The sequence below is a fragment of the Gavialis gangeticus genome, unplaced genomic scaffold (genome assembly GCF_001723915.1).
Source record: "Gavialis gangeticus isolate Ggan-Ray unplaced genomic scaffold, GavGan_comp1, whole genome shotgun sequence".
NCBI lineage: Eukaryota > Metazoa > Chordata > Crocodylia > Gavialidae > Gavialis > Gavialis gangeticus.
This window is the reverse complement of record NW_017729032.1, coordinates 5,357,614-5,382,055: the sequence shown is the minus strand read 5'-3', so window position 1 is coordinate 5,382,055 and position 24,442 is coordinate 5,357,614. Positions and strand designations below refer to the sequence as shown.

General features: G+C 47.6%; 1 protein-coding gene across 2 annotated transcripts in view; it reads left to right on the top strand.

Annotated features, from left to right (window-relative positions):
* The first annotated feature begins 3,734 nt into the window (after window positions 1-3,734).
* NARS2 (asparaginyl-tRNA synthetase 2, mitochondrial (putative)) overlaps window positions 3,735-24,442 on the top strand; it is a 75,915-nt gene continuing 55,207 nt past the window's right edge. The window contains exons 1-5 of one of the 2 annotated variants that reach the window (XM_019525089.1): window positions 3,735-4,136; window positions 9,234-9,343; window positions 10,426-10,546; window positions 12,471-12,611; window positions 17,670-17,750. In XM_019525089.1, coding sequence (XP_019380634.1) covers window positions 3,996-4,136; window positions 9,234-9,343; window positions 10,426-10,546; window positions 12,471-12,611; window positions 17,670-17,750 — 594 coding nt within the window. In that variant the 5' untranslated portion in view covers window positions 3,735-3,995. The remainder of the gene's footprint in view (window positions 4,137-9,233; window positions 9,344-10,425; window positions 10,547-12,470; window positions 12,612-17,669; window positions 17,751-24,442) is intronic. The other variant, XM_019525090.1, reaches the window with a different exon arrangement.

Sequence of the window (24,442 nt, the reverse complement as noted above, 5' to 3'; positions counted from 1 at the left end):
AGTGTGTGCCTGGGGAGCGGGTGCAGGGGGTCATACACCAACTTCACACAGCCCTGGGAAGTTGCAGGGTGCAGGCACAGCTGGAGCAGGGAGGGGGGTGCAGGGACATTACTTGGTGACACCCCCTGGAGCTCAGCATGGCAGGGCTGGAGGCTGGGCGAAAGGACTCAGGAAGGGAGGAAAGGGGAGTGAAGGGGGGGGACCTGCACCCACCTGACCAGCAGGGCGGCACACTATGCGTGAAGAGTAGTGGGGAGCAGAGCACGTCATTGGGTGCCCAGGACTACAGCGTGGCCATGTCCCTGGGGTGCAGGCAGGCAGAGAGGTGGCAATCTGCTGATGTCTGGTCCCAGTGCTGCCACCACTTCTCCCAGCCCTCTGCTCCCTGACTGTGGCACGTGGGCAGCTTCCAGCCTCCACAGAGTTGCACTGGGACCAGACATCTACACGTAGCACTTGCACCCTATCTGCACTGCAGGGACACAGCCACGCCACGGTGTGCTGCACCCTGCTCTGTGTCCTGGCACACCCTCTCCTTCCCCATTCATCCATCACATATTCATTCTCATCTATAGCTACATAATCTCTCCACAGCCAACAATACACAGTCCAGCCTCTCCCTCCAGCTATTCTGAGCTTTGATCTTGGGCCGGCTGAGCTTTTCACAAACCACAGACCAGCACAGGGCTGTCAGATGTCACTGTCTCCTGCCAGCCTGAGCAACTGCTCCATGCCAGCTGTTTTGTGACATGCAGGAAGTAGTCTGAAGGGAGACAGGCCCATGTCAAGGACTCACCATCGTATCTCACCTGCCTATCCCCCACTACCACCTCCTACCCTTTTGCTTTGCCCTTGCATGGTTTATCTTCATTTCCCCCTCCCCAGACTTCTTTTTCTCCAGGTTAGTTTTTCAAGAGAAACTCAAAGCCTTCAGCCTCCTGCAACAGGTGGGGGTATCTATAAATTGGAAACAATTGCTGAGGTGGAGAGAGGGCCTCTGATAGCCAAGAAGCTTGAAGAAGCAGCATATTCCAGGTGGCATGAAAGGGGAGTAAAAGCACTGCTACCTGGATTATAGGTAACCTTGCAGGATGGCTACTGTAAAAGAGTCAAGAAACAAATCTGCAGCTTCGCCTTTTACAGCTTATACCCCAAAACACAAAAACAATTATCCCAAAGCCCATCAGGCTACCCCTGACAGCACAGCACGGACAACACATACCTATACCAGGCTGGGGAGAGAGGGAGAAGGATGTGGTTTGCAGGATGACCCTAAGGCTTCTTGAATTTGTTGAGTTCTCCAAATTCCCCTCCAGCCTCTACCCTGTATTTATAGCTTATTCTAATAAATGCTCTCTGATTGGCTTTATTTAAATGTCTTGGTTTCACTGAAGCTCAGGGACTGGACTGAACCAGATCTCTTGTGAATGTGGAAGGTGTCAGTTAGTTGGGATTTATGTCTTTGGGAAAGTAAAAGGGAGCGTTTCTTATCTCCTTTCTTTTGCCATTGTGGAATGGTGCTCAACACCGTCCAGGTTCTTCTTCACCTTAGTTTATGGTCTTCTCTGACACGGGTGTTTTGTTTTTACATCTTATCTAAGAATTTTAACAGCAATGTATCTATGATAGCCAAAAAGCATCTAATATATTTGGTTACATCAATCACTACCACTAACATTTTAAGATAAAGCTATGATAGAGTATATTTGGACAAGGGAGGGAAGGGGGACAGAGGATTTGTTTCCAAGAGATGAGATCTTTGTCCCATATATTTTTCTACCTCTGCAGGTGGGGAGGAAGCATGTGACCTCTATCAGAGCTCCCACTCCACATTTTCTACCTGCAAGGTTTTAACCAGAAGTGGCAGCTGCTCAGAGAGGTAGAAGATTGGGAATGTGAGGAATAATGTCTAACCTAAAAACTAACACCTCCATCCCCAAATAAGATACATAGGGTAGGGGATTCGGCAGCCAGGAGGCCAGACAGCAGCATCAGAGATGGTAGACCCAGGTGCCAGGAAGTAGCCGGTGATGACAGAAGGGCAGGAGCAAAGCAGCTAGGACACATGGGGAGTCTTCTCATGCCTAAAAACCCCTTGACCTTTAAGAGCTGCCTTTCATGCCAGGGGCACAATCCTGACTGAGGGTCAGGACTATGGTCTCTGTTGTAATCTAGGGGAAACTGAGGCACAGAGAGGGAAATATCTCTGCCCAAAACACTCAGAAGGTTGTTGTAGGAATAGGACCTGAGAGTCTCGACTCCTGCTGTTGCTGTTGTCTGCATTTCTAGAGCTGATGAGTTTGAGGCTACTGTGCTAGGCGCTGTACAAACACAGACCAAAAAAAGATAGTTCAAGACCCAAACAGCTTCCGGTCCAAGAATAAGATAGGAGAACAAACAAGCTAGATGCAGAAGGCCAGGGGGAGCGGGGGAACCAATGAGACAGCGTGGGTCGCATGAGAAGCATACCAGTGTGTCAGCCGCCCAGCCGCAATCAAGATTTTGGGAGGTGTCACGGCAAAGAAGAGCTCTAAGGAGGGATTTGGAAGACGGCAATGAAGTCACTTCAAAGGTCTTATTGGGGAACTACTCCGGGCCTGTTCAAGGAGCTTAAAGAAGGGAGGGAGGAGAGATGGGGCAGCGCTTACAAGTGGTCAGCAGTGGGATTTCCAGAGCAAGGCGTGTTTGTGCTGAGGTGGAGAGAAGAGATGGTGGAGGGAGGAGTCACAGAGGGGATGAGAGGACATGAGGAAGACGGTACAGGGTGGAGCCCGGCGGAAGAGTTAAGAGAGCTCAGTCTCGCCTCCCCAGCCACAAAACCAGTGGCTTAGACCAGTGGTCCTCAGACTTTGCAGTCTACAGGTCACCCTCGTTACACCCAAGACCCTGCTAGAAAGTGCCAGCTCCAAGCTTTCCCCCCCTTTCTTAACTCCCGGGGCAATTCTTGCGTGGCACAGAGCTCAGGCAGCCCCACGCGGTGAGCTGGCCCACTCATTTCTCCCACTACAGAGTCCTATCTGACATCTCATGGTCCATGTTGTGTCCCCTGCAAGGAGCTGGCATACGCAGCCCCCGACACGGGCCTGACGCGCCCTGGGGTACAGAGGCACCCGGCGCAGAGCGGGGCTGGCACCCAGCCGGCAAGGGCATCCGCCTGCTCCCCACCCCCTGTCAGCAAGCAGGGTTGGGTGCATACAAATCACGTGCAAATAGGCACGTGCGATTTGCATAGCAAGTAAATGTATCATATGGCACACAGATTTATGGCGCGATAGGCAAGTTTACTGCCCGCTGTTCAAATGGATCAGGACACCCCGTTTATTGCCTGCCGTGCAATAACCCCCGTGTCCTGAGCCATTTGAACAGCGAACAATAAATTGCCTATCCCGCCATAAATTCGCCTGCAATGCGATACGTTTACATATCGCGCTATCTAGTGCATGGGGGGAGGAGGTATATTTGCATAACGCGCAACAGGCCCTGGAAGGCTCGGAGGTAGGGACTACATTTCCCAGGGCGCTTTGCGCGCACAGAAGGCGCTTCCGGGTAGAACCGCGCCTCTCGATTGGCTCCCTCGGCCGCCCGCAAGCGTCCATTGATTGTGCGCGGGTCACGTGAGCGGGATGCGGAAGGGATTGCTTTGCTGCCACATGGAGCTTGCAGTGGCTCTGGTTGGGGGGTTGTAGCTGGGCCCTGCTGGTGGGGGCAGGGCCTAAAGGGTAGGGGCAGCTGAGGCAGGGCATAGGGGGCAGGGGTAGGTGGGCCCCCCCCAGGTGCCTGCAGGAAGCAGGGCTGTGGGCACAGGCAAGGCCAAGAGCAAGGAGGAGCCACTTCCCGGCCCTAGAAGGCCTCCAGGGCAGGCGAGCGAGTGCCAGGGGCAGAGGTGGCCGGCTGAGCAGGCCTTAGGGGCAAGGTCACAGCCCTGAAAGCAGCCTCAGATGCTGTCCAGAGGGGCAGGGCCCAGCTAGCGTCAGGAGGGGCAGGTGCGACCGGCCATGTTTGGTGTCCAGGGCCTGCTCCGGGCCCTTCGCCGATGTTCTTCGGCTCCATGTCCCAAGCGCACGCCAGTGGCGAGGCTGAGGGTCCGGGAGGCGCTGGAGGCCCGGGAGCTTCCGGGTGGCAATGTTAAAGTCCAGGTGGGTTGGGAGGGGGCTTCTGCGGTTCGTGCCCTTGCATGCTCCTGGTTTGGAGGGTTCTCCAGCTCATTGTCCTGCGCAGGCCGTGTGCGCCTGTAGACCCTAATGCTCTGTCTGTTGTCTGATTGTGGGGATAAGATGGGAAGAGAAAATGCACTTGTGCAGGTTACCAGTAAAACTTTGTTCTGAAATGGGATGCAAGTTGATGGTGTCTAGCACATGAGTGCCTTTGGGCTGGAAAATCTGGTTTCTGCTGTTACGTCTTGTTTCTAAAGTTTTTCTTTTTAATCTAATATTCACCCCTCTTTTGCTTTCGTACAAGTCTAGTGGTTAGGGGTTTGATGTGCTTTATTGATATCTCAGTACAGCTCTTAGTGGAGATGCAGTTTTATTGTTATTTAGATGCTTTATATTAGATTAGCTTCTTTTCCTTCCTCTGTTGTTACTAAGGATGTCTGCCAGCGCGCTGAAGTCAGTCGGGGGTGTGAAGAAGTGAGATTGAAATAGTTTTGCGAGCTAAAGTCCATTGTGTAGATTCAGTCTGGTGCTTTAACCTTTACCATTTGTTTCTGCTTGGGGGATAGGATCTAATATAATGGTTCAGCTTTACTTGTATAGCAGTGTCCATGCTAGAGGCATTTGCTGGTATTCCAATACTGGTTAATATACTCTGGCAGCAGGAAAAGAGGGTGTGCCAGTAAAAACAATCTTACCTCGATGCAATAGTACATGCCTTGTGGGGAGATGGAAGTTGTACTCCTGGACCATACTGGTATAATTAAAGCAGTACAACTTAGACATTCAGACAAGAGGTATGAAATAGCATGTGAACACTGAGGCAGCATCAGCAGGTAATTCTGAACAAACAAAAATCCTTAATACACTAAAAGGGCAAAGAATGTCACCTGCTTACGCAAAACTGCTGGCCTTAAAGCAGTAGATGAAGAGACTGTGTGCTCCAAAGCTGACTGTCCTTGTGATTGAGAGGATTACTTGCTGTGCGAGTTCTGGGTGTGCAATACATAGGGTCAGGGCCATGGTATGGGCATGATAAGAAGGAAGGCATGTGAAGAGAGCAAGGAAGAGTAGGTGAGTAGAGAGAGAGATAGTTGAGGAGAGTGCTGATGTAAGTACCCTTGGCAGGGGAAGATTATCAGTTGGATGCTTCTGTCTCTGTTAAAATTGTAAAGTGCTGGAAATTTGCATGTACTTTGCATATGCATGATGCCATATAAAGACCCTGGGCCACCTGCTGCATTCATAGAAATCTGTGCTGAAGCTCCCATTTCCATCAGCAAATGCAGCCTTGAGCCCGTGATCTAGCTGAACTTCAGAACAGCCTGCTGAGGTAGGAAGAAACGCTTGGCAGAATGATGGTTCCTCCCGGTCTTGGTTTGTTGGAGCAGATGGTCTTTCCTGTGGTCACCAGCGAGGGTGATTTCTGCTTGTCCCAGCATCTGATACGACATGCTGGGCTTCCTGTAGTGCTAGGGTGATTGACTTTCAAAACAGAGATGACCTGTCACAGTTTCGGCAAATGTTTGACTGACCTGAAAACCATTGGAAGGAAACACGTTCTAAATGCTCTTTTAAACACACTTAGGCTCGGTTTTCATGACTAGGCTGTCGCTGTGTTGGCAGAGCCTTCTCGATGGACGCGTCGCTCTGACAAGTTGTCATGCTGCTCATTTTATAGCAGCTGCTATGGGCTACAGAAGGTTTGTTGGCCAAGCTGTGTCCACACTGGGGGTTTGGCAGCAGGGGTACGTCATGTGGGGTGTGATCTTTTCAGCATACAATAGGTGGCACAGCCTTGGGATGGAGATGAGGCCTGATCCCAGCAGTTTTTCCTGCCCAAGTGCCCCTTCCAACCCCTACCATCTGTGAAACACAAGAGCTGCCAAGGTGGTTCACACCAATGGTCTGTCTAGCCTCCTTTCCTCCCTTGAGCAGTAGCTACTATAGACTAATATTCCCCCGGGCACCACCTGGGTTAACAAGGAATGACTGCCACAAATTGATTGAGAGCAGGAGCAGGCTTGATATCAGGAGGCATTACTTTACAGTTAGGGCTGCCAGGCTCTGGAATGGGCTCCCAAGGGAGGTGGTGCTTTGCTCTACCTTGGGGGTCTTCAAGAGGAGGTTGGATAGATATCTGGCTGGGGTATGATGATCCCAGCACTCGTTCCTGCCCAAGGCAGGGGTCAGACTTGATGATCTGTTCAGGTCCCTTCCGACCCTGGAAACTGTGAAACTATGACTATCTCAGAGGAACCACTCTACGGAGTGCATGTAAGTGTGGAATACCATTTAAGATGGTGGCATGGCAGCGTGATTGTCTTGGTGAGCAGCTGGAGGAGTTAGGTTTATGGCTCTGCTACTCTTTCATAGCAAGTTTGACACAAATATTAGGTATCTGTTCGTGCATATTTTAGTCCAGTAGACAACTAGAGCTCAGAAAGGACAGCTGATGTTTCTGCATGGACTTGAGATGAAGATTTAAAATCTGAATAAGGTCTATGGCAAATACTGTAATCAGAGGTGTTTCTTAGCTGTTAGCTCCTATCTGAATTTGACAGCCTAAGTGTCTGCATGCATTGCTACCTGGAGTTTTAATCTGAGTCCACGTCATTCCTAACTTATGTTGCTAATCGCATTGTTGATTATTTTAGTGCAAGTTTGTTTTGTTATACTTCCATAGTTTATATTTTCATAGTTAGAGGCTGGAAGGGACCTTACAGATCGTCAGGTCCAGCTCCCCTGCACTTAGGCAGGAAAGACTGCTGGGATCAGATGACCCCCAGCAAGATGTGATGATTAACTCTTACAATAGTAAAGAAGTGATGTGTTGTAGCCATGATGGTCCAGAAATTAAAAAGATAAAAAAAATCCTCTTAAGAAATCTTTGCCTCTCGCATAACTCTTACAGGTCATTCATCCTGGACCATGAATCTAGACCAGTGGGGTCCACAGATGTGCCACAAATTAAGCTCCAGGTCCTCTCTGATAACTGCTCTGATCCCCTTCCCCTTCTGAACCTGTTGCTTTGCTTTCAGCTCCTTGCCCTGTGCACCTTGCCTAATCTGTTGTTCTGCTTTCTCCTTCCTGCATTATCTGCTGCTGTGCTGCCTGCTGCCTCCCCGATCTGCCATGTGCCATGCACAGAGGCTGCCCCTGCCCCTTGTAGCACACATGCTGCAGGTTGCCCCTCCCCACCACCATCTAAACTATTATATATTTATTTCCAAGGTCCAGACCCTGCAAACGTGTCTGCCCTGCTTGATGTTGTTAAGACTGTTCAGATGCATTAATGGAAGCAGGGGCATAAGTGTTGGCAGAATTTGGGCCCACATTTGTTTCTAGACAACATGACTTTATGGTTCTTGTGTGGCAGTGCTATGCAAAAGAGTCGCGATCATTTCAGCTGAAGTGTTCAAAGGCACCACTGACCAAAAAATATGAGTGAGAAACCATTCATTAGAGGTACTGAGGGAGAGCAACACGGTGCCTGTGTTCCTTGGCTACCTCTTATCATTTAAAATCACTCTTCTTTCCTTTTTAAATGAAGAGGAATTTCTATTCCCTTTAGAGAATTGCTGACAAACAGGAACATTTTACCCAGCTACACAAGGAAAACTTGACTTGACTGTGAGCAAAGTGCTGTGGACTGCACAAAAAACAAACTAACTAGAAAAGTGTTCCTTTAAATTTTTTGTATTTAGACATCACACATTTTTAGCAATACCAAGTAACATTTCAGACTGAAGCAGCTTTCCTTGGGGGGGTGGGGGAAGGGTTCTAAATTTCATTAGAAAGCTGCTTTAATATGAAAGTCTTAAAAGAAATGCCCAGAAAGTGAATCGCATCTATTGATTGGTTATAACTCCTTTCTTTTGCTCTTTTTTATTTTTTCCCTTCAGCCAAACCGAAGTTGTAGACCCAGTTTATTAGACACTGCCTTCTCTCTCCTTCCTCTCTCTGTCTCATTTGAATTCGGACACTCCTTTTTGCAGCAAACGGTGAACCAGTTTGTGTTGCGCTGGACCATCCAGGAGCCCTCTGTGTGGTACAGGACAGACAGCTCGTCCTACATGTGTGGGGCTGTAGTGCATGGGGTTTCAGTCTCTGATGATACGGTGTTTTTTGTTGCTAACAAGAGTTTCGTGCTCAGCCCCTGGAAGGGTCACACACGTTTGCACTTGCATCATTTGTTTTTAATATTTGTATAATAAAGTTCTTTTTTTTAATCTCTTCCCCCCCACTTTTTAATTAATTAAAGCAGTACAGGTGAACCCAACTTGTTTGCATTTGGGTGGTCTGTCTGCTGACTTCGCAGCAAGTTGTTAGTTGAAGAGCAAGTTGCTCAAGCATTGGCTGCAGTTTTTACTTCCATGGGTGCTGCTCCTCAAATTTGCTGAAGCACCTTAGCAGCCCTGTGTTGCCGATTGGAGACGCAGCACCCTTCCAGGTAAAAGCCAGAGCAAGCAACCGGAGCACCTTCGCAGTCCTGTTGTCCACTGCTATGCATACCCCCAACTGGTTCACAAACCTCTTCTTCGCAGGGGGTAAGGAACAGCGCCCTGTGAATTATTCAGGGTCTACCGTACTTCCACACGGCAGAGGAGATCAATAAGCTATTGGGAAACAGATTTCAGTTATAGGCTTCCCATCAGAATGACCTTGCCAGTTTTGTTTAAATGAATTGCATTCCCTTGGTATGTCTAGCTGCAATGCACAATCTTTGTTGTAAGGGGCATAATAATTGTATTTAAAAAGTATAGGGCACTTTCCAACTCTCAAATGCATTGCCGATTTCAGTCTTTGCAGCTTCCAAGAGAAGCAAGTTTGTGCCACATCGACAAGGAAGTTGGTTGGTCTTTGCGCCTGCAGATCTGCCTCTGCTTGCTTTGACGACAGTAGCAAAGCTGAGACTAATCTTAATGAATTGGGACCAGGCCCTGAGGGAATGTATTCACAGCTTTCTATGGGAGCCAGAATGAGCCCGAGAAGACTTGTCCAGCTTGGCTGGTGCATGAGCATAACCACCTGGGTTGGTATAGCAGACAATAACCAGTTTTATTTTCCTTCTCCCTCCAGGGCTGGGTCCGTTCTGTGCGTTCCCAGAAAGAAGTTTTGTTTCTGCATATAAATGACGGGAGTTCGCTGGAAAGCCTCCAGGTTGTTGCTGACCCAAGCTTGGAATATAGGTTTGTGGATTTGATGGACTTAAAGAAAGTTCCCTGCAGTTCTTTTTTTTTTTTTTTTTTTTTGGAGCTGGTTCTAATTGATCTGGCCAAGGCCCCTGCCTTCTGCTTGCACCTCATCAGACCTCTGGGAAGGGATCCAGCAGCAGGAGTAGGGTCTTTCAGGAGTATCCCTTTGGGTAGCGTTTCTCAACCCATAAGTCGCGACTCAAAAGTGGGTTGCAAAAAGATATGAAAGGTTTGCAAACAAACTTTAAAAATGAATCCTCTTTTAAAGGAGAAAAATGTGGGAAACCACGGCTTTTCCCTTGCAAGCTGGCAGAGCTCCAGCCTGCAAGGTGCTGCTTGGGGTTCACCCACACAATGGGGAGCTGGGAGCAGGGGAGCAGTGGCTTGGGAGTGAGGGCCACTGGGTTGGGACTGGCCATCCATGTTTACAGATGGGTCCTGCTACAAAACAGGTTGAGAACCACTGCCTTAGGGTCAGGAAGGAGCTGGGCTGAGTGTTTCTGAAGGAAACATAAATAAGATGTTACTTTCAGGGTGAAATCTTGGCTCCATTGTTGTCTGTGACACAGTGCCAGGGGGCTGATGCTTTTCTATGCCTTAGCATCCACCATCACACAGTCTTCCCCTTCTCCTGAATTAGGCAGGCTGTGTACAGCCAGGATGTGGTGCTTCCATTCGAGCCTCTCCTTTACTGGGTCTCCAGCCTCGTCCTGCCTCTTGCAGTAGATGCTGTGAATATCTCTGCCTGGGGGTGGGCACAAAAGGTGATGTGATGAAGGCAGAACATCCCAAGATCCTTCTGAAGAGAAACTGGGGCCAAAGTTGGAACTACTGTGAAACCTAGGGGAAGCCTTCATTTAACCAGGGGCAGGCCTGTATGAGGAGCCTGCCCTTGATACAGGACATTATTGTTTTACATCTTTTAAATTTAAGAAAGCCAGTACAGATTCTTAGATGGGTTCAAACAGGGATGATCCTGCCTTCAGCAGGTGTTAGATTAGATGACCGTGTGGGGTCCCATTCAGTCCTACTTTTCTATGATTCGGTGTGTCTTGATAATGTTGTTTCTCCCTTAGAGATTTGACCTTCGGAAGTGCTGTGGAAGTGCAAGGGAAGCTGCTGAAAAGCCTTCATCAAAAGCAGAATGTGGAGCTAAAAGCTGAAAATATCCATGTGGTGGGACCCTGTGATACTCTGGTATGTGGCCGCATTTCTCAGTTAAGCAAGCAGGCTTTCTTTTGGAGAAACCAGTTTCCAAGTCTTCTAATGCCTAAAGCATGCTTCACAGTGCATTTCCTATTATTTTTTTTAAACTGCTTTTCAATGGTTCTGTGGGATTTTTTACTTCCTGTGTTGATCTGTACAAGGGCCTTCTCATTAAGGAACAAATAGACAGGTACACAGAGGAAACAGGAAACTGACTGCATAGAAAGAGCTGGATTTGCAAAAAAAACCCACATATCTCAGCATCTAGGTTTTCTCAGCATCCAGTGTGCTGAGCCTTTCTGCAATTCTGACTTTATCCTGTGTCTGATCTGCTCATTGCAGCAGTATCTGAGCGCCTTCTGGACAGGGCCAGCATCTCCTACTTGTGTTTTACTCTCGCTCTGGCCCAGGGAGCTATAAAACAAAAAACGCTGTACTGGGTCAGACCACAGGACTGTCGAACCTAGTATTCTGTGGGAGTGTTACACATGCGTTTTATTGCCAACATGGAGTTTACTAATTAGCTTTACAGTAAAGTGTCAGAGTCTATGTGTGCACCCCTGTTAGGGTGCAGTAAGCTTATTAATTTCGCCATAGGATAGTACTGCCCGAGACAAGTATTGTCTTACGGTGGACTACTTGTGTGCAATCAAACACGTGTAGACTGTGACTGGGGCTACCTGGGGCACGAGGGTACTACAGTGTAGGGGCTCCCTGCCAGCTAGCCCTGCACTGTAGCACCTTCATGCCCCAGCCAGCCCCAACGCCACCACCCAGGGCTGATCCCCCTGACTTCTTGCTCTGGATCAGTTACTCCCGGGTGCAGCATCTTCATGTGTGCCTGGGTGCAAGCGAAGACACTGCACCCAGAAGCAGCTGATTCCTGTGCAAACTGCTATATTTTTTCATGGCCCGTTGATAGCATGTGTAGACATGCTCAGTATCTCACAAGCATTGGGCAGGGGGAATCCAGGTGACTGTGGAGCTCTCTTTTCTGTCATTCATCCATGCAGGTAGGTCTCCAGGTAGAGTTTCACTGGGTGGCATCCACAGGCTCCTCAGACATGTTCAAAAGGCAGTGGGCAGTTGCTGGTGTTCTCTGCTTGGTGTCTTCCTCCCTGGAAGCCCTAGTTATCAACCTATGACCTGCACTCCTGTTACTGCTTTTTTTTTTTTTTTTTAATCCTTTGGGCCAACCATTTAGTTGCCATACACTTAGTGGCCTCCCTCTAACCACTCAGTGAGGCTTGTAGTTTCCCTGTGGGTCAAGGCCCACTGTCTGTATAGCAAGTAGCCCTGTATCTCAGTGGCAGAATGAATGTTAAGGGGAAGAGTGTTTAAGCAACATGCATCTAAACTGATCTATTCCCTTGATCCTCTCACTCTAAACCAGTGGGTCCTAACCTTTTTAGACTCAAGGGCCCCCTCAAAGAATGCCAGCTCGTAGCTTTCAGTTGTTTCTTGACTATGGAAAGATATTAAAGCAGTTCTGCTGCTGCAGAGAACTCAGGAAGCCCATGGTAAGTTAGAAGGTTTTTGACGTTATGGATTTCTGTTTGAGATCTCAGGGTTTATCTTGTGAATCTCATGCAGGTGTTTGCACACCCCACAGTGCTAATGTTAAGCGACACCCTAAAGCACCCTGAAAAGGATCTCATAGCACCCTGGCTGAAAATTGCTACTCCAGAGCTTCCAGCATCCTGCAGTTTAGGAAGGCTTAATTTGCAGGTTACATGGAGATCCAAAAAAAAAAAAGAATAAACTAGAAAGAATAGCAAAAAAAATTCCATTTTTCCTCTGATTGACTTGTCCCTTTCTGAATTTTTGCTGTTCTACAGATGTCACTTAAGTTTTATTTGTTTCAGGTTCTCATCTTTTTCTGTTCTTTCCCCTTCCCCCCTTGTCTTTTCCTTAGACGTTCCCTTTCAAACCAAGGGAGAAGCACCCTTTGGAATACACCCGGCAGTTCCCTCACTTGCGGTGTAGGACCAACACACTGAGGTCCCTCCTGAGGGTACGAAGTGAAGCAACTGCTGCAATCCACTCATTTTTCCAGGTGACTGCTTCTGGATCTTATTTCTCCATTGCTGTTTGTACAGACAGTGGTGTGATATAGCTAGAGTTGAGGAGGGAGTATTATGCTGTAGTGTCCAGGGAAAGGTGGGGTCAGGACTGTCTTCAAGTTTGTCCCTGATTTGCTCTGTGACTCTCACCACGGTCTTGTTTGAATTCTGTTCAAATCTCTCTGTGTAACCCCAGAAGCTAGGCCTGGGTATAGCTGCTAACGAGGGCAGACTCCTCGGTTTCTTGGACTGGACCTGGAGGTAGCTTTTTGGCTGGCACAGACTGCTCATCTAGATTGCAGGCTAGATATGTCCTGCCCCACAGGCTGTCATATGACATGGCAGCTACCTCACATTTCTCATTAACATCTGCCATCCAGTAACCATCAGGGTAGATAGAAGCTTGCATCAAAGAGAATGGAAACCATCTGAATAAATGACAGACTAATTCTTGTGGTTTCTGGTTGGTATGTGATACTGTTGCCTTCAACTGGAGCTTTTGGCTAATAATAAAAAATTTGGCTCATCTCTGGGTGAACTGTGAACCTAGAAAACCAAGCTAAGATTCAAGAGAGCAGTCAACAGGCCAATTTAAAAGCAGAAAATGGAAAAAGTAAGAAGTAGCCGTTTCACTCGCTCCCTGAGGTACTTTGCAGCCCAACAGAGAGATGTCACTGTGCTTCCCTGTGAGCTTGGGTAGAGGAGCAGTTTGCAAAGCTGACAGTCAAATTGCTAAACACTGTGCTAATGAAGGACGCTCTTTGGTTGTTCCTCCTTAGCAGTCAGTGCCGTTTTGCTGGGACATGCCATTCTTTGCATCCTCACCTGACCCCTCACTGTATGGTGAGTGCTTGGCACCTCTGGAAGACAACCCTCATTGTCTCCACCCGGGCACCCAGAAGCTGGGGTCTCCAGATTTGGTAGATGCCTCTTTTAATATAAGGCTGTTAGGGACGTGTAGTTGCCAACAGTGTTTGGGACAGAATGTGTTGGTTCCTGATTCCTCACCCTGTCCTCTGATCAGCCCTACTTCTTTAAAGAGTGGAAAAGGCCCTCTGTGCCCTTGAACTCTTCTTAAGTTACCACCTCTCCTTTTTAAACCCTTTCTTTAAACAGACTTCTTTCTCTGGGTCCAGTTGTTATTGAATTTATTATCGCAAAAGGATGGGGGAGATCTCCTGGGATTTGAACTTCCAGTTGCAGGGATCCTTGGTGTTCCATGCCTGATGTTTAGGGAGGGGCAGATCCAGAGGTGGTCTGGTGGCATGGTTGCCCTCGCTTTTGACTGTGCCCTGCATGCACAGTGAGCATTTGGAGCTCACCGGCACTTTGGCACAGCTCTTGCTGGGAGCTCTGCATGTGCCACGAGCTCTGTGAGCTCACCGCTGGTTGGCACAAGCTCTGCTGCTTTCTAGCAGCTTCAGAGCCTGCTGCTCTTCACTGTCCCCTGAATTCAGCAAAAGAGGAGGAGGAGCTAGCAACATGCAATCCCTGCTTGCACTCAGGTCTGAAGACTCAGCACCGCAGCTGCTCCTCCAGTCTCCTCCTTTCTCTACTGCTGAATTTGGGAAGGGGAAAGGGGGTGGAGGAGCAAAGAGCAGCAGCATCTGGAGTTGCTTCAAAGTAGGCACTCTGGGCAGACTGTGCCCTGGTGAGCTCCAAGCTCACAGCACACATGGAGCTCCCAGACTGAGCTGCTGAGACCCCACTGGCATCCAGGGTCATAGTGAGGGGCTGCAGCCACATCCCCTTCAGCTCTGTGCGCAATGCACATTTGTCACTGTGCGGCTGCCACACCTCTAAGGGCGCATCCCCATGGTGGATCTTCCCATAGACTGAGGTGACCAAGGCCATGTACAGGTGTTACATTCCAACCAGGGCAATCGCCACTCTCCCGGTAGAAATTCTTTTGAACTGAAGCACTTCCAAGGTGTTTTTATTCAAAAGTGCAACGCCACCATTTTCTTTGCGCTGACGCACGTTTTGCCAGTTTTATACAACTGGTTGTGTCGCAGCACCAGGCAGTTTTCAAAGCGCCCGGCACTGCAGTGCTTGCACATGTAAAAATGCCCGGGGCTTCCACATTGTACCAATGGTTAATGTATAATCTGATTTAAGTCAATCAGAACTCATAGTAGAAATGATCTTTCATTAGACTGACAAGATTTTTGCAAAAAAATGTCTTTAATTGCAAGAATTATTTTTTGCAAAAATGTTGGTCTAATAAAAGATATCATCGCTACTGTGAGTCCTGATTGCCTTTTCCTCTAGACCAATACAGCTACAACCTGGATACCTAATCTGATTTAAATCAGTTCTTGTGTGTGACCACTTGGTGGTAGTATCTACAACATTTTAATTTCAGATGTTAGCAAAGAGAGAGAGATACTAAAATTCACCCTGAAACAGGTAGTAAAGAACAGTAATAAGTGTTCTAATAATTAGAAATGGAAGAATAACATTCTGACAGACTAACAAATGCTATTACATCAAATAGTTTTCATTCCAATCAATGTGAAGTGTGTGTGTTCGTCGTTAGATTATTACAGTTATTTCTTCTGGCTGTGTAATCTAGTCTGAGCATTTGCACACTACAGTGCATATGACTTCACTGAATTAATTCTGTTTTGAAGGAAGCCAGTGTTTCTTAAGCTAGGTTATGTGCAGTACTGGGGATATGCAGCGGGAGAGGAAAGAAATGGGGAAAAGAGAGGGGAAAGGAAAAAATGAAGAGCAGCTCTCCATATGTCCCAGGCTGTGGGAGAGGGTGCAGTGTGGGTATAGTGATATAAAGTGCAGTCTTTTGTTACCTGTAACACAGTTGTAGGGGTACCCAGCAGCCTAACAAACTGCAAAGAAGTCCCAAATGTTTGAGAACCACTGAGCAAGAGCATGTGTGGGGTGGGATTTCTAAAATTCTGATGTAAAGTATTCTGTTAAAATTGTGCTTTTATTTTAGAAGCTTAACTAGACCTAAAGGGATTCTTGGAGACGGTGTAAATTCAGATTTGGTCCCAGATTTAATATTTGGTTGTGGGGGTTGGCAATATCTAATGTGCCCATTATGTAATTTTGACACAGTGGGAAGTGTTTCTTTTTAAAAGAAACGAGAACTTCTCACGCAGTATTTGTAATCCAGATTTGCAATGTTGTGCTAACGTACAGGAGTGCAAAAGTAGAAGTAGGGCATTTTAATGGTACAAAGTTGATGGTCCCATGCCATCTTTAAGTCTTTTTCTTAACTATTCCAGTATTGGTGCCGTATAAATATCCCTGCTCATCTTGAGGGCTGTGTTCCTAGGAACAGTGAGACAACTGCAGCATGAATGTCCACCATGCACCACTCTGAACTGATGCAGGTTCACATTAGAGTCTGTGCTGCCCCCCTCACCATTTGCTTCATGGCTTTATAATGGGAACCATCCCAGACCTTTCCATGGCAGATGGACTCCTGGCTTCCTGCAATGACCCCTACTGTCAGGGTCCTTCTTCAAGCAGGGGGGCAGTCTGCCACATGAAATAGCAATATCATGGTAGCAGTTGCCCTAAATTAGGCTTTCTTTCTATTAAGCACACTTAACTGGGATAAAGTATGCCAGGAGGGCGTTTCTCGTATGAATTCTGCCAGCATGGCAAGCCTGCATCTTGTACTGATGGATTCAAACCCTTCCCCCTCCTTCTGCCACCAGCAATGCTGGGTGTAGTGGTAAAGCATCATTTTGCCAACATAACTGCAGGTACACATGGGGCATCTGCCAGCACTGCTGTGGGGGTCAGGGGTCCTCCCTAAGACAGCATGGCTGGCCTTGCTGTGGAGCTGTCATCACATCAGCTAAGAGCTAGGACTTATCCCTGGAGCAAGGGGGCATTTCTGCTCCCTCCGTCAGGGAGGCTATGTTGATATTGTTAAAGAAACCTAGTACCTTTTATATGTCTAAAGCACTAACAGTAGCATGGCGTGGGCGTTGTTAGTGCCAGGAGGCCTCCATCACAGCTGTGTTCCCTTTGTGCCAGGCACTGCCGGAGTCAGTCTTCAAATACAGAAAAGGTTGTTATAAAGAGTTAATAGTTCTGTGTCCACTGAGCTCAGAACAAGAAGTAATGGGCTTACGTTGCAACCACGGAGATTTAGGTTAACTACTAGGAAGAATTTGTGAATGCCGAGAGTGGTTCAGCCCTGGAACAAATGACCTAGAGAGGCCATAGAAGCTGTCACTGGAAGGTTTTTCAGTGTGAGGTAGACAGGCATTTGGCTGGAGTGGTTTAGACAGGGATGATCCTGCCTTGAGCAGAGGGTTGGACTAGAGTGACCCCCTGAGCTCCTTTCAAGACCCGTTTTTCTGCAACTCTGAGATGCACAAGAAGATCAGTTCCTGCTGCTTACAGTCAAAATGTGCTGCTCCTAGAGTTTCATTCACCTGAGTTGCCTGAAGCTTTCAAGCCAAACATATGTCTTTCTAGGATTTTGGCAGTCCAGAGGTATTGAGCGTTCTGCTCCCAGCTCTGCCACTGCCTTGCTTTGCAGCCTGGTCAAAGCTACTTTATTTTTCAAAGTTGCTTTACAGTCAGACTTCTTCTATTTAAAAGCCTGACTGCATGGAGACTTGGTTACCCTCTGCTTCTACAACAGAATAACACAAGCGGCATCCCTCTTCAGGGACAGGATTTACCCTAGAGTGACAATGCATGCATGCATGAAAAAACGTGCATTAAATACAGATGCTTACAAATCTAGCTAATGGTTAACCATGCCACAGATTGCTTCAGAGTGCAACTTGCAGGACCCAGAGGGCCTGCACCCTGGGGACATGGGGCCTCTATGCAGCTCAGTGGCAAGGTCTGTACAGTGCTGCATGTGGCCCATGTTGCTTGTGGTCCAGGGGTCATGTGGCTCCCCATCCATTGAGAAGATGGACAGTGCTGCCCTAAAATGGTGTGTATGATGTTGGTTCTGGACAGGTGTAGGCATATCCTGATTTGTGCCTGTTGAAATCCTCCTTTGATTTGACATTTTCTGGATTGGCAACCCTTCCACGTCCTCTCTCTTTCAGGAGAATGGCTATGTGCACATCCATACTCCTGTCATTACATCAAATGACTGTGAAGGTGGTGGGGAGCTCTTCCAAATTGAGGTAAGTTGTGCTTGTAAAATTACTGTAACTGGTAGCTGCTAAAGGAACTTGGTCTTATAAATCCTATTTCCCTGTTCTTCTGAAAGGGATTTTTAATCTACAGCAGTTTATCATGATCCCCACACTAACAACTGAAAGATGAAGCAGCTATTTCATCTTTTTAGTTAATTCTCTGCATTAACCAGCCTTATGTGCATTCATCTCTTTCTTTGTATCCCCAGTGTATGGAAAAACTTACAAAGGGCACAAGGAGGGGAGGGTGAGCAACTGTAACAAACAGGAAAATGTGGGTGGAAATGCACAAAAGATGGGAAAAGCCCTGGGGGATAGGCAGAACACCTGAAACTACTTTCAGCTCCTCCTGTGAATCTTCAAGCTGATCATATCCTCCTCCAAACCACAGAATGACGTCTGAGATATGGGCATATTTTGCTGGTCCTTTTTTCTGCTGCCTTTTTCATTTATTTTTTTTTCTTCTTATCCTTCTCTAAGAACTTCCCGTCCTCTTAGACTGAGCTGTGCTTTTTCACCTGGGTTGCCAAAAGAGAGCATAAAGACCTACAAATTGTCACTCTGTTGGCTTTAGGACCTGCCAAAGCCCTCCGCATCCCCAGTGAAAAACTGCTATGGCAATTTCTTTAGCCAGATTGGAATATTCCTCAAGTTCTCAGTAACCTTCCCCTTCCCAGTCATGAACAATGCAATCAGCCCCTGTTATATTTGTCACTACGAAGAGTAGCATCTGCTTCTGCTTATTGGCTGCAGCCTTGCTGGTGAGTCATCCCAAAGCAAAACATTGTCGAGGTAGTATGCACCTGCTCCTGCATTGTCATGTCTGGGTTCCTCTATCTGCATATCAGAAATCTCAGCCTACTGCTTCTTCATGATGGGAAAACCTGCCCTGCCCTGCCCACAGCACCCTCACAGACCAGTTCAGAACAGCACATGGACCAGCTTTTTTGTTTGCTGTGACAGCAAACTTGACTAGCCAGGCCAAACTGTTCCAGTGAATTGCAGCATCTCAGCAGAAACAAAAAATCGCTTCTGGCTGTTGCATGCGACTTAAGATGTGATGATAAACACGTTAGACAGCTTAGAGTTGTACAGCGTACCAAGTCTTCTGTACAAGCTGTATCCACCCCTGTGCTTGATTGCATTAAGTCCTGCGAGTCTGCCTTGGAGATGGTTTAAGTTGCAGAAGCATTCGTGCAGATGTTGGCCTGAGTGGCAAGAGTATGGGACTGCAAGTCTGGGAACTGTCAGGTGAGATGCGGGGCTGAGAGCCATGCACTCTGGGTTTTGTTTTGGGGTGTTGCCTGAGGGTGTTTGCAGAATGAGTTGGTTATGATGCCTACCTTGGTGAAGTAAAATGAGATCTGTGATCAAAAGGAGTTGTACAAGTGTGAAATGGGATCCTATTAAATGATGCATGTAGCAGGAATGGTGCTTTAATTTGCAGACCTTCGTGTATCTGCTAACCATTGGCAAGTGGGAAATTGATCCTGATTTTACTGGTTCTCTAATAATGCAAAATCCCCTTTCAAGATCTCTGTCCAGATCTTCCTCAACCCTGAATGGAAATGGTTCTGGATACCAGAGATAACATCTCTCCCTCCAGCCATTTCATTGTACAATGAAACTGCTTATCCCAACAAGCAAGCTTTTGTGGGGGTATCTTTTATTGGAGTGTTTCATTGGGAAGGATGCTGAAGAAGGGCACTTTGTGTCCAAAAGCTTGTCTAGCATCTCTCCCAACTGTGCTGTTGGTCCACCAAAATATACCACCAAAACATCTTGCTTCTTGCATGTTTCCTGGACTGTTGCAGCTACAATAACACTCCATCCCTACTCCAGCAGTAGTGGAGAAGCTTTCACTTAAACCCTTGAAATAGAAAAGAGGATCTCAGCCTGCCCACACTGGGGGCTACACACAAGATCTGCCTTTTTACCCAAGCTTTTCCATGGCTGTTAGCTGCCTCAGAGCCACATGCCTACTCTTCTGCCCTGTCACTTGAACTAGCCCTTACTTTGCCTCTTGCTTCAGGGGGGCAGGGAAAAACTCATGTCCTTCTTATTTCTGACTGCTGCTCAGATATTATTGAGATGGACCCCAATAGGAAAAGATGGATGCTAAAAGTTTCCCATCTATCTTCAGAACAGACTCTTTCTTTGAAAGAAAAAGACCCACAAAAATCCTAGGTCTTAATTTTTTTTAATGGTTATGTTCTAAGTTAGTGCTGCTCAGCCTTTTGATCCTGTGGGGTGGAGGAGTGGGGCAGGGCTGGTCTTCAGGCTGAATCAAGCCCTGTGTGTCAGGATTGGGCCCTGGGGCCTGGCACTGCTTCTTTGCCCCTCTTCCCCTGTCATGCCAGGCTTGGTCCCCCTGGGCCTGGTACTGCTTCCTCCAGCACCTGTGTGCTGGGATTGGGCCCTGGGGTCCAGCGCTGCCCCTGCACAGCTGTGTGCAACAAAATCCAGTTCATAGGGCTTGGGGCTCCCCATGGGCCTGGAAATTTGGCAGTGAGAAAGCAGTGCCACCGCCTTCCTACCACCAAATTACTGGACCTATGAGAAGCACTGCAGGCCAGAGGACACAGGGTTGCAGCCTGGATTTGGCCTGCAAGCCGGAGATTGAGCATCCCTGTTCTAAATATGTCTCTGCTATAAATCAACACACCTGTTGCTTCCTGAAGCTGCTTGTGCCTATAAACCATCTGGTGTCCATCATGGTCTTCAAGTCATAGGCAATGCAAAATAGACATGGATTAGTTTCTTTGCTGTCACAGTCCTGCCAATGTCACTCTTCTCCTGGGAGGGGAATGCCAGAAATACTGGAGCTGTGGCTGGATACATGGTGGCAGGACTCTGCTCAAGGCTCCTTCTGCCCCTGCTGCTCACCTGCATCTCTCTTCCTCTGACAGGCAGCTTTAATCTTCTGAATAACAAGGGTTATTCTGAATATCTTCTGAATAACAAGGCTGCCCGGGCCTGTGTAGTCTTGAGGGAGGGGAGGGGAGAGAAGAGAGACTTTGGCATGTAATTAGAAGAGAGATGGAAAAATAACATCCTGCTTTTAAAATGAGGGACAGAGCCTTGTGGCCCTTTTGAAGCCATGTGGCCCTTGGTATGTAGAGCTTTATAATCCAGCAGGCTTTGCATTTGTTTATATGTGCAATTTCCTCCTGGTCTTTGTTTGGCTTTGTGCAAGCTGATGATACTGTGTGCAGCGCGGGGTGGGCTGTTCTCATGCTGGGACTGGACATGTGGATCCTTTCCTTTCTCATTGAGCAAACTGTTTAAGAAACTGTTGTAGGATTCTGGTACGTTTGGGATAATTCATGCCCTATGTAACTGTGGGTTGGGATAATGAGGGAGCTGACCTGAGCTAGTTAAAACCAACTTTACAGGGATGATGTTAGGCAGCTGCCACCTACAATTCTGTATATATTGCAATTTTTTTCTCTTACTTCTAAATATGCCTAGTTTACTGTAAACCACATCAATGATCTTTGCACTGCTCATGTCAAGAACCTGGTCAAGGATTACATGCTGTTTGCGTATTGTTCCATCAGGAAGTAGCTGTGATATAGGGGTCTCCCAGGAAGTTGACATCCTAACTTACCATGAGAGAAGCTGGATACAGTTTGATAACTTTTATTGGATAAGCTTTGTAGGTGGGAGAGGTGTTGGACAAGCTTGTGGGCACACAGTGCTTCTTCACAGATCTGAAGAAAGATATGTTGCGTCTAGAAGCTACTCCAACACTACTGTCATCTAAAAAGTTGGCCCAGTAGAAGATACTACTAAGTAAATCCTGCCCCTCACACATTCCATGGTTCATCTTGCCTATAACAACCCTACAACACTTCTAGTGTAGAAAGGGAAGAATCCTTCAACCAACATAACTGTTAGCATGTACATTAATTGCTCGCTGTTCCTTCAGGCCATCTGCAAATAACTCCTGTTGACACTAAAGAAGAACATAATTTTGGGGGGAAATTGGGTTTAAATACAGCAGTCATCAGTCAGATGTTTCTCTTCTCATCACTTACTGAGCTGTCACATGGATAGTGCAACTGTGAAGTGATACCGGAGATCTTGATTCTTTGGTTAACATGGGGTGGATTTTTGTGAAGGTGGAGGATGTGGTTGAATCAGCAAAGGGTGGAACGAGGTGTGGCCCACAGCACTTCTTGGGGTGTCCTATTCTTGATTTCCAAAATCCTGCTTGATTACAATCTAGCAATCTCTACTTATCTCTCTGTGCCAGCAAATCTAGCTGGTGTCAATGAGGTGCTCTCAAAGCTGAGGCAAATGCAACAGGGGAGACACAGTAGAATATAGCTCAGAGTCAGGCCTTGAAGTGCAAAGGTTCAGAGCTGGGAATCATTCCACTTTTACTAAAAAAGGCCTAGTGCTGGTTAGGACCAAAATACCTCGGAGTGCAATACAGTTCTGCACACTGATAGATGGGCCATGATGGGGTAGGACAAGGTTCTCCCTCTTGCTAAGTAGCGGGATTACCATAAGCAAACTGGGCAGTGTCTGTTGTAGATGCCTGCACAAGTTTTCCTCTCTGTTCTCTTCTGACGTAAAATGCAGAATCAAGCAGATTAATCTGTCCAGGAGCAAATCCACCAGAATAAGCATAAATACAAGGCAGACACCAAAAGGAGCCACTTAAATTAAGTCATTAGACACTCAAGAGGGAGAAGAACAAAACAGGTACTAAATCCAGTTGTTCCTGTGTTTAGAATTAGGATAAAAATTAGGACTGTTCAAAATTTCGATGGGCGTTTCATTTCGAAGCTGTTCCGACACGTTTTGAGCTCGAAACAGCAAAATCGAAACGAAACAAAGGCTTTGAAACAGTTTCAAAACAAAATGAAGGCATTCAAAATGTTTCAAAAGTTTTGAAACTTTTCAAGTTTCGAAGCAGCCCGGTGGTGGGGGAGAGCCAGGGCTGTGCTCCGAGCAGCTCCACCAGCCCAGTGGTGGGAAAGCCAGCGGTGGAGCCGCTTGGAGCGCAGCCCTGGCCACTGACTCTCCCCTGCCTCCCACTGCTGGGCTGAGCTCCGTTGGGCTGGTGGAGCCGCTCGGAGTGCAGCCCTGGCTCTCCCCCGCCCTGTGCCGGCCCCAGGCAGCAGCAGGAGCCTCCTTTCATCCTGAGCGCAGATCTGGGGGCTTACACCCCACTGGGAGGAGTCCAGCACAGCCCTCCTGGGGATGCGGACCCCCAGATCTGCACGTGGGATAACAGGATATGACACGAGTCTTGCTTGTCAGCAACTTGGGGTGCAGTTTTCCAGAAACCCCTGCACCTGTCTCCTTGAAACTTGGCAGGCTTCATGCCCTCAGGAGAGGCTACCATCCCTGCGGTTTTCATCCAAATCAGGCAAGAAATGACAAAGTTATAGGCGTTTTCATAATTCCCCATTATAGCCTATGGGCGAAACATTGAACCAGCATCAAAACAGTTTTGACGAAACGAAACAGAACAGCGCTTTTGAAACGACAACAAAATGAAGCATTGTCCCTTTGAAACGGCGAAACAGAAGTCGAAACAAAATGGTGCTGTTTCACGCAGCCCTGTCCTTTGATGCTGACTTCTATCATATGCTCAAAGCTGAGAGGCTGGTTAGCAAAGACTTTTTCCCCTTTTGGTGTCTAGGCAGTAGGGAGAACTTGAAAGGAAACAAGTGGTTACCCCTGGAATTTTGGATTTGGAAGAGGCATAAAAGTCCATCTGATGGCTCCAGAAGCACTGGGAGATTTGGCATTTCAGGTGTGGGTTTTAGGCTGGGAATATAACAGTCCTCAAACAGCGTTGTCGTCTTCCTATTCCTGGTTTAGCCTTTCCTAGCAGTTGCATATCTCCTCGGCGCCCCCCCCAGCCCCATGCTACTGTGTGAAGGACTTTAGGCAACAGCGCTTGGCAGAATCCCCTACCAGCCAAATGCAGCCTGCCACCTCTTTGCTCTTGGAAGTTGTGTCCCTTTAAGACCCGTCAAGCTCTTGTTTGGCATCTTGTGTCCTTTCCCCACCCTCTTCCTCCAGTCTCTTCCTGTTGCATCTCCTTCCCCACCACCTCCCTTAATTGTAGTTCAATTTGGGGTGGAAAACAAAAAGAAAGGGAAAATGAGGTGAAAGCTCTCTAAATAAACCAGCTCTCAGACTGTGGAGGAAACTGTATCCCATGTGAACTTTCTGGCTGGCTTTCCTGTCTATCCCCAAACACCGCATTCAGGGCTGTGCAGCCAGCAGGGGTGTGGATTTGCAGTGTGCTAGCTACAGCACACAAACCACCTGGGTGGACACATTTAGTGCATGCAAAGTGCAAGCGGAGTCAGCTGCCTTGCACAGGGGCACTCTTACTGCACACTAGGAGTAGCCCAATGCAAGGGGCTTTGTGCAGAGAAGCTGGAGTAAATTCACACCTAAGCTTACCAAGCAATAACCCACCCATGTGAATAAGCCCCTGTTTTCTCTGCTCATTTTCATCTCACATCCTGATGCCAAACTCTGCACCAGGTTCTCTTTATTCAAGTCAAGGCAGTAGTGCACAGACTTTTTGGCTGGCAGGCGAGACGGGCAGTGCCCAGTTGGTCTGCTGGCCGGATCTGGTGGGTGGTCCCGATCTGTCACCCAGGATGGTCATAGTGGAGCCCCATCCAGCCGTATGGGGGGGGGGG